This window comes from Vigna angularis, chromosome 8, assembly GCF_016808095.1.
Source record: "Vigna angularis cultivar LongXiaoDou No.4 chromosome 8, ASM1680809v1, whole genome shotgun sequence".
NCBI lineage: Eukaryota > Viridiplantae > Streptophyta > Magnoliopsida > Fabales > Fabaceae > Vigna > Vigna angularis.
The window spans coordinates 8,912,582-8,922,912 of record NC_068977.1 but is presented as its reverse complement, the minus strand read 5'-3'; the positions used below and the strand labels follow the sequence as shown (position 1 = coordinate 8,922,912).

Below are 10,331 nucleotides of genomic sequence, written 5' to 3'. Positions count from 1 at the left end.
TGGAAGTGAGTGGGTTTTGACGTGGCACAGTGCATTAAATGGGGTTCAGAGTGTGGGATTTGGTGCGTTAAATATCTAGGGTCTCACAGTTTCATTTTGGAAACCTAAAGAAAAAATTTACTAATAAATTCTTAACCTAAATCCACCTCTTATCCTTTATTTTATGAAGGTACAATTTTAGTCTCTTGACATTGTGTTTTAAATTAAACAACTTCGATTTATGAACAGTGTAAATAATATCAATATTAATTACATATAATTAAACAATAATATGAACATTATTTATTTCAAAAGTATCGAAAATGTTTCCAGTAGTAAGATATATATATATATATATATATATATATATATATATATATATATATATATATATATATATATGGAAATTTCCTTTATCCATTTTTATTTTATTTTTATATTTCAAGTTATTATTTTATTTAAATTTAATTGATTTTCTAAATTAACCATTTTCTTAAATTTATCTATTTTTCTAAATTTAATAAATAAAAATCATTTACTGAAACAAATAATTTATAAAATAAATAAAAAATGATCTACAATTAAATTATAAAAATTACTTATATTTATTTTATAATTATAATTTCATTACTTTTTTATCATAGAAAAATTCTATACTTATTAGACCATTTTATACCCGTCTAAGATTACTTAATTTTGGCAATTAAAAAGCTAAATATAATATTAACATTTTTGTAAAACTCAAAATTACTCATTAATAAATATTTAAACAAAAAATATTTAATTAAATTCTTACAAAAGTCTTCCACCTATCTTGTTGGAAAAGGAAAAAAAAAACTTTCAACCAGAGTGACACTGACACCACAGAACTGATATCAATTTGCATGCACACACTCACTCATGTTTATTTAATGTTTTCTTTTTCTTAGAATGAGTGAGAAGTTGAAACAGTGGCCCCACTAGCTCATTCTCACATAAGAGAGCAAAAGAAGCATTGAACTTTTAAACAAAGAAAACTCAAAATGTAAAACAAAAAGATCTCATATTTAATTTGTTTGAATTTTTCTTTAAAACCTTGTCCTTTTTCTTCTGTTTCTGTGTCTTCCTTCTGACCACCATTTTTTCCTCTCTCTCTCCTTGCCATTTGATATTTTTGTGCTCTATCCTTAGATTCTTTTCTCACCCAACAAACTTTTAATGTTTTTCTTCACTCAGCATTGTGAAAGTTAGACCCTTTCAGCTTTTCTGCATCTTCAGTTTCAATGAGCGCTGAAATGAATGTTTTTCCTTCACCTCCTGTTGCTGTTATTGGTCTCCAGTGTTTCAACATTATAGGGGTGATGGGTCATGTTGGAGACATGAAATCTGAAAGTTCTGATATACCTTTTCAGATTTTGAATCCCAAAAGCGTGGAGGAAGAAGAATCTTCTGGGGTTGAAGCCACTGGCTTGTCTTTGAAACCTGGTGAAGAGCTTCAAGCTAATAGTTATCCTGCTAAAGGGAAAATCAGACACACTAAGCTTTGTGCAAGAGGACATTGGAGATCAGCTGAAGATGCCAAACTTAAAGAGTTTGTTGCACAATTTGGACCTCAAAATTGGAACTCAATGGCAGAACATCTTCCAGGAAGATCAGGTAAATGACAGTTCTGCTTTTTAGTGAACTACTATGTTTTGTGATAACAGAGTCTTTGTGCTGAATGGATAATTGCAGGAAAAAGTTGCAGATTGAGGTGGTTTAATCAGTTAGATCCTAGAATTAACAGAAAGGCTTTCAGTGAGGAAGAAGAGGAAAAACTCTTGAATGCTCACAAAGTGTATGGTAACAAATGGGCCACGATTTCTAGACTCTTCCCAGGTAGGACTGATAATGCAGTGAAGAACCATTGGCATGTGATCATGGCTAGGAGGCAAAGGGAAAAGTCATGTGTCTTCAGAAGGAGAAAACCCACGTTTCAGATCCTTCCACCAAAGGATTTGGATTTGATCTTGCCAGTGAATGGATGCAGTGAATCAACCATTTCAAGCACCATCATTGATGAATCTGCTTCAACAGGAACTAACCTCTCCTTCACTTCCTCTTCAGCAAAATCAACTCCTCTGCCTTTTCTAAACCATTGTCAAGTTCAGAATGTCCAAACCTTTGGTGGTGCTCTAATGGGTATGATTTGCTCTTCCATGTAAATATTACAAACCATGAAAGATTTTAACTTTTACATTACAACCATTTGTATGACAAAATGTTTGCTTTGTATGACTCTAATTGAAGGGTCATTCACAGATATTATTAACATATAGGGACCACTTTACAACTGTCTGTATGAATTCAAGTGCCTTTCTTTTTCTTCTTTATTGTTACATGTTTAACATTTGTTTCTGTGGGGTTGCAGGTTTATCTGGGGAAAGCAGGACACCAGACAGGGATGTGAGTTTCAACAAGCATTTTGGTGCTGGGAAAGGTTCATCTGAGACTGGACACATGGGAAGGGTAATGGGTGTGGACCAATCTCATTACTCAGATTCAAACTCATCAGAAGTTTCAGAATCAGTTGCCACCAACAAGACTACCAATTTATCAATGTATGGGGAAAGTGATAACAGCGCCAACATGTTATTCATTGATTTTCTTGGAGTAGGAACTACATAAAGAAAATGTTTGATTAGAATGAATGAATAATCTTCACTCAGAAAGACATTGATCCTAACAGAGGAAGAGGGAAGAGGAGTTTGGAATAGTGAGCAATTATGGTTGTGATGATGAAGAGAAATGGATCTGCCTTCATTCACGTGTGCAATTAGTCCCATTTATGGCCAAAGGTTAATTGCATAAATGTGAAATGAGGAGAGAAAATAAATATGAAAAAACAAAACAAAAACTGAGGAAGAAAAGAGATAACAGAGAGAGTTTTGAGTTATTTATGTTATTTTAAGAATATAAAAAATATGATAATTTTGAAACTCTTAAATTTGGACTGATCTTAGGACAGAAGCGGGACTGTGTTTTTTTGTGTTGTACTTTGTCATTTTAAGCAAAGCCGTAGTACTTGACTTAGGTGTTCTCTTTGAATGACTCAACGACCGTTTTGAATGATTCATTTGTTATGGGCCACATTGTGTAACTCCTTTGCTACTGACCATGTTTGTTTTAAATGCACTTACAATTTATGGTGTTCTTGCTTTTTCCATTCTCCAGAATCAATTAATAAACTAGATGACATTAAGTGAACTACTTGGGAGTTATATTTTTGTAACGTTTTTACTAAAATTAATTTCACTTTTGTGTCATGTGTAATGGAAGTGATAGAACTTGAATTTTAGCTTCACACCAATTCTGTATGTACTTAGAGTAGTGTGTCTAGGTATTGTCTTATTTCTTTATTAAATTAACACTTCATCTACATGTGAAATGGTGATAAAAGTTTGCATAAAGGAATAAGTTTAAAAATTACATAAATAAAGATGAGTATCTTTGCACTTGTTTCAATATTTATGGTCTTAAACTTTCATATAAGAATTTCTTTAACTTTCAAATACCAACAGGCTAAATGTAAAATATTGCTAAAAGAGAAATAAAATAATTTAACCATAAATTTTTTTTTGAATTTATAAATGGTAGTTTGATTGAAAGTGTCATTTTTTAGCAATGAGTCGAGTACATGTAAGGACACTTATATTCAAATTAGTAAAATTGAAACACAGAAAAAAAAATATTTAAAAGAAATTTGAATAGTGTTTTAAAACTTTTTACAAATAGTGTTTAGTATTATTTTGTAGGGTTTAGACCATCTGTGACAGTAGTTGAACACTTATGTTTTAAAAAAACGTTGAATGAAAAACTTGTTTAAACATAAAAGCAGTAAAGCAAACTTTGATTTTATACTAGTTCACTCCAACTGAGCTATATCTAGTTCTCCCTTAAAATATCTTTAAGAGATTCCACTAAAAACGAGTTTAACCACTTCTAGTTTACAAACTAACCAAACTGGTTAGATGAGTTTCACCATTCTTAGTATCAACACTAGACCAACTGTCTAGAACGTTTAACTCCACTGAGTTAAACATTACAACAACTTAAATCTTATAAAATATATATTATTTACATTTAAATTAATTTGTGGTTATGACATGACCATATGATTTGTTTACCATTAATTGTAATGGATTGATAGATCATCTTACTCATTGTGTGAACCATTAGAAAGTTCTGACATACAACATAAATTAGGATATTCATAGACAAAACAAAATTTTATTTAATTACTTGTTTGTATTTTTAATATCAAAGCTTCATTAAGCGATAATTTAGCAACTCTAAACAAGTATTCGACCATTTGAGTATTAAGAGTCTTCTCCTTCTTATGGTAACAAATACAATAAGCTTTGGATTAAACACAATAGGTAAGAACACATCATTTCGACGTTATTATAGCAAATATTAAGGTATAAGAAACTATTAGGATGAACACAAGTTGATGCGGAAGACTTATGTATATTATGAAAATGCTAGTCAGTTTGAGAAAGTTTCTTATACATGAATTTAAAATTACTTTCCCATCTTTTGTCATCAATAACAAAGGGTTCAAAAAATATTATGTACAATCATTATTGTTGTGGTGGAGTTTGAGAGTTGGATGTTGGTGGGCCATCAGGTTGTTGGTTACATACTAATGATGCATGCTGAAGGTTTCGAAGCACAAGACAACAACCATAACTAAGGCACGTTATTTCATCCTAATTAGGACAAGATTCTTGGAATCTTGAGATTAAATGAAGTTCATCTCCAAGATAAGGATCAAAAGGAAGCCTCAACTATATCATGAAAAGGGTTTCATGTTAGACCTAAACAAATATAGGCGAAATGGAAGGAAACAATAGATCTTAAAGCACTTTGAGGAAGAAGTGAATATTGTTGGATAAAAGCTAACAAAATTACGAACAAAATTTCCTAAACCGTGTAGATTCATTGTCCTTAAGGACTTATCCACGGTGTATTGCGCAAGTCCCCCAGGATACAACAGGAATTTCCCATAACATCTCTGAGGATCTTAGAACTAGCAAGGATCTCTAAAAAGAGTATAAAATAAACCTGAATTTTCTTATAAAGAAAGAGAGAAGAGAGAATGATGTATTTTTGGTGTATTTTAGAAATGGAGAGATGTCTCTATTTATAGCTAAAAAGGAAGAATATAATAATGAAATTTTTGAACGTTAAAATGTTTGAACGTTGCAATCCAACGTTACAAACGTTCTTTTGCAATCAAAATTAATTAATATTTTATAACAATCCCCCACTTATTGCGAAAGAAAGTTGAAAGAAAAAGTATTTGACTCAAATAGTTCAAAAATTAAAGATAAGAAACTTTTATCTTGGGTCTCATAGAATGTAATGCATCAGAACTGGTATAGCAAGCTATATGAACCAATCTTAGATTGAGAAACTTAACACACAATGTAGTTGGTATAACAAGTTATATGAAGACACTTGATGTGTGTTAGAGGTTTATCAATCACAATACACTCTCACAATCCTTGTTATCGTTGTGTTGCGCTTACTAGGCCATGTGCGTGCCCGGTATTCATGAGTGCTCTAGAGATCATGCAAAAATCTCATGCAAGCGACTCCACTCGACACTCATATAGGTCATTTCATCAAGTGTATGCTGTAAATCATACACCATCCATAAGGGATATGAAAATCATTAAAAACTTTGTTTAAGCTAAAATTCTTTCACCACATAGAATTTTATGACAAAGTTTAGCCTCTCAATAATGTAGTCTCTAGCACTTTCACACATCATAGGAAAGGACATAATTGATTAAAATCAATTTAGTGCTATCAGAACTAACAAGTGACTTGTTTTTACCCATATGAACCTTATTCATGGGATCTAGTCACAAAGGTTGGGTTATCATCACTTGTTTGTTTTCAAGTGGCTTAAGTCTCATTCCCCTCGATGTTTCTAATATCATTTGTCTTCCTAGGCGTTTTGTCAGAGGATCTACTAGATTTCGTTCCGACTTTACATAATCAATGGAAATAGTTCCACTTTTTAACAGCTGCTTCACAAAATTGTGTCTTAATTGTATATGTCTATTTTAGCTATAGCTATTGCTGATTGGCAATCACAATGTATTGATACCGATGGGGTTGGTTTCATTTCTAGTGGAATGCTTGCTAAGAAGTTTTTCAACCACTCAGCCTCGTTACCAGCCATCTTAAGAGCAACAAACTCAGATTCCATTGTTGATCTTGCAATAATTGTTTGTCTGGCTAATCTCCATGTAATCGTACCACCCCCTAGTGTGAATACATAACCACTAGTGGATTTTGTCTCATCTGAATTAGAGATTCAGTTAGCATCATTGTACCCTTCTAATATAGAGAGAAATCCACTATATTCAATGGCATAATCCATTGAACCTCTTAAGTATCTCATAAGCCTAGCAATTGCATCCCAATGTTCCTGATTTGGACATTGAGTGTACCTACTCAGTCTACCTGCTGCATAAGAAATAGCAGGTCTAGAAAAGCTCATCAAGTGTAGTAAGCTCCCAATTATTTGGGCATACTAAGGCTGAGATAATGATTCTCCTCTATTTTTCATTAGTTTAGAGTTAACATCATAAGGGGTACTCACAGGTTTGAAATCATAATACATAAACTTCTTAAGAAGTTTCTCAATGTGTTGTTCTTGGGATAGTAATATACTATCTCCCTTCCTTTTGATTTTAACACCTAAATTATATTGGTTTCACCCATGTCTTTCATTTCAAAATTTGATCCTAGAAACAATTTAGTCATAGTGACAATCTCATTGCATGTCCCAGAAATTAACATGTCATTCGCATACAAAATGACATATTCTCTACTTTCAAATTTAGAATATTATCAATATCATTAGGTGAAAAGCCAAATTTATTTCTTAAAGTAATTAAGTAAAATTACCTACACCCCACAATTTTAAAATACTTAAGATTGGTAAACGAAAAAAATACCTGGTTGTGTTTCTCTCATTTGTAGGTAAAGTATACGAAAATTACTCAAGTACCTTATCTTCTTATTTCTTTTCCTTTCTCTGGAGAGAAAATTTTCTCCACATTTCCTCAAACATTACAAAGACATGACACATGAAAGTTTTTTCGCCTTGTCTTCCTCTTTTTCATCCTCATCTAGAGAAGACTTCAACTTTTGACACATCCATAAGTGGTTTCGTAAATACCGTTTGAGTTCTGGAAATAAAGTTTTGATCCTCCGGGATTGAGTTGTTGATGTCATCCATAAGTCCTTAAGATTGTTGGATAAAAGCTAACAGAATCACGAACAATAGGAACTTCCCAGAACATCTCTAGGGATCTCAGAACTAGCAAAGATCTCTAAAAAAGAGTATAAAATAAACCCAAATTTTCTTATAAAGAAAGAGAGAAGAGAGAATGGTGTATTTTAGAAATGGAGAGAGGTCTCTATTTATAGAGCTAAAAAGGAAGAATATAATAATGAAATTTTTGAACGTTGCAGCACATAATAAAGTTTTGAATGTTAAAATGTTTGAACGTTGCAATCCAACATTACAAACCTTCTTTTGCAATCAAAACTAATTAGTATTTTATAACAAATATGTCCGAGGTTGAGTCCAAAAACTCAACTAATGAAAAAATCTCACTCATGTTCCGAAAGTTTAAGCAAATGCTTTAAATGTGCTCCATGTAGTATTAAATGTCAATCTTCTTTTTAAACAACATTTTGATAGTTTATAGTACTTACCAACATTAGGCTAGGCCAAGGAGCTTTTTATTTGAAAATAGAGTAAAAACAAAAATCGCACATGACAAATAACTTACTAGAATTGACTAGAATTGACGTAAGATGGTATTAAGATGTTTGTTGAAACAAATTAGCTTTAGAACTTATCCCAAGATATCTTGATGTAGAATTGTGCTTTCATATATTAGTTAGGTAAACAAAAGATGAAGACACTTCTTGCAACATAATGAAATAAGCTTTAATAATATTTTTGATAGGTACAATGTAAACTTAAAAATTATGTGCACTAATCGTCAAATGAAAGATTTACTTATTGAAAGGTGTTTCGTCCTCTATCAAACGAAATACTTGTATATTACATAATTTGTTATTTTTCATAATTTATCGTATGACAAATAAAACATTTCCATGGTTTACACTTTGTTGTGATAAGTACTTAATAAAAACTACAAGATTGTTGGACTTTACTCTAACAAAATGATTAATTAACCTGAAACATTTTAATAAATAATTTCAAAAGGAAAATTTGACGTAGCGCATAGTTTAGGTGAACCAATACAATTTTCTTTGTTATTTTTTTCTCTACTTGTTCGTTAGATATTTTAGGTTGTCATTCATGTAAAGAAGAGTAGGGATTTATTCAGTCCCCTTTAGAGCCAGTTGTTCCAACAATATTAATAATACTAAACTTAATATACATTACAAAAAGTTGGTTTATTGTATTACAAATTTTATTGAATTTTGTGCGTGATCTAAATAGCATATTATTAGGATAAAAGGTATTCTTAATGTCTTCAAAATAATTAGAAAAAAATATCTTTAGATTCTTCCTATTTATTTTAGTGTATTTTTATTTTATTTTCTAAAGGTTTATTATTATTATAAATAAAGATGATTAGAATGTAATTTGCATTATTGATATCAATAAAAATAATTCTTTATTTTTTTAAGCTGGTATCATAGCTCTCGAGTTTAGGAGCTTTGTTTTTCTGCCTTGCTAATCATCACATCACCATTTTGATCATCGTCGTTAAGGTAAGAGGGGGGGATAGAAAGGTGTGTCTCATCCACTACCATCATAGATAGGGTTTTCAAAAGTTGAGCATCAAAGGGTGGTGTCTTATTTGACTATGATTTGGTGTCATTGTTGAACAATTTTTTGTTGTTGTTATGAATCAAAATGATAAGGGTTTAATTTGTTTGTATGTGTGTTTTTCATTTCCTAGTAAAAAAAATTTTTAAAAGGAAATATATCATTGAAAACAATGATTGTATCGATTACTATGTCCTTTGGATTGTGTATCTTACCTATGAAAGGTATGGATACATTAAATAATATTGACCCTTTGTCTTAGGGTGTTTGGATTCTTAATTTATAATCATCTAACCACATGACTCCTTTTTTCGGAGCTCTTCAATTTGTATGTTAAAATGATCAAAGAATAATTCATTATAGTTGAAAATGGTGATAGTGTACCTATATGCAGATACGAGAGAATTAGAATCATTCATTGTTTAGCAACTTTCTTCACATTTGTTGCCACACATAATAGCATAATAGGTTTGCCATGCATAGTAGGTGTCAAACCTCATTAAAAACGCACCCAAAACCACTCTGAGCGGACGCCAGGTGTCAAGCGAAGGAAATCTGGAAATCAGAAAGTGGGAGACAAGTGAGGGCAGTGAAGTGGTCGTTCGTCCTTGATGGTGGTAGCAAAGCTTAGTTTTTCAAAACTCACGCCACTCTCTACATGCAACCTCTCTTCCAAACTCTGAAATTTCATTTTTCTCCTCCTTCTCTCTAAAAGATTTTCCTTCTCTCTACAAAACACTCACTTTCTCTTCTCCGATCACCACTCAAGCACCGTTGGAGCACTCCCGGCGTCAAGAGCTTCCAGTTGAACCAATCAGTTTTTGGTTCTGAAACTGGTAAGTCACTTTCTCTTTAGAACGTTCGTTCTTCTTACACATGCAAACCCAGATTCTTGGTTGCATGAATAGGTCACTTTGTTCTGAGTATTTCTGTTTTTCCTGTTTGGTTAGTTTGTAAAGGGTGATCGTCGAACTCTAAGATTTCAGTAGTGAGGAGATATATTTCTGCATTGTTGAACGTTCGGTCACACTTAGAGGTGCATTGTTGAACGTTCGGTCACGCTTAGAGGTAAATGAAGCTTATATAATTTAATTGTATGTTCGTTTTTACGTTCGTTGTTAATGAATGCATGTTTGTTGAGTGGCTGAATGTATATGAAGTATGATTGTTGATAAGTTTTGACTATATGAAGTATGATTATTTACTATGATATGGATGTTTGAGTTTATGAAAATAGATGTTGAGAGATGAATTGGTATAAAGAATTCTAGTATGAAATTTTTCTATGAAAGTGTACGTTCGTCACTGAACGGTCCTTGACCGTTCGGTTTTTCTAGTGAACTTGGTTGGAATTTGATTCTTTCATTTGGGAAGAATCCTAGTTAAGGACGAGCATCTTCGTTTTGTAATATTGTGCATGAGCGTTCGGCCAAGCGTAGTTGTTCCTTGGTATTCGGTTATAAACTTAAGTATATCTATATGTATTTGTATATTTTTG

General features: G+C 32.0%; 1 protein-coding gene across 1 annotated transcript; it reads left to right on the top strand.

Annotated features, from left to right (window-relative positions):
- The first annotated feature begins 1,042 nt into the window (after nucleotides 1-1,042).
- Nucleotides 1,043-3,087, top strand: LOC108345155 (transcription factor MYB30). The gene is made up of 3 exons (XM_017583733.2): nucleotides 1,043-1,614; nucleotides 1,693-2,139; nucleotides 2,369-3,087. Exons 1-3 carry the CDS (start codon nucleotides 1,242-1,244, stop codon nucleotides 2,623-2,625), a joined length of 1,077 nt encoding a protein of 358 aa, XP_017439222.1. The 5' UTR covers nucleotides 1,043-1,241; the 3' UTR covers nucleotides 2,626-3,087.
- Nucleotides 3,088-10,331: the final 7,244 nt, after the last annotated feature.

Excerpts from the sequence above, each read along its gene's own strand:
- LOC108345155 (XM_017583733.2), top strand. The coding sequence starts at position 1,242 with ATGAGCGCTGAAATGAATGTTTTTCCTTCACCTCCTGTTGCTGTTATT. Across the intron at positions 1,615-1,692 it reads ACATCTTCCAGGAAGATCAG|GAAAAAGTTGCAGATTGAGG; the intron begins GTAAATGACAGT and ends GGATAATTGCAG. Across the intron at positions 2,140-2,368 it reads CTTTGGTGGTGCTCTAATGG|GTTTATCTGGGGAAAGCAGG; the intron begins GTATGATTTGCT and ends GTGGGGTTGCAG.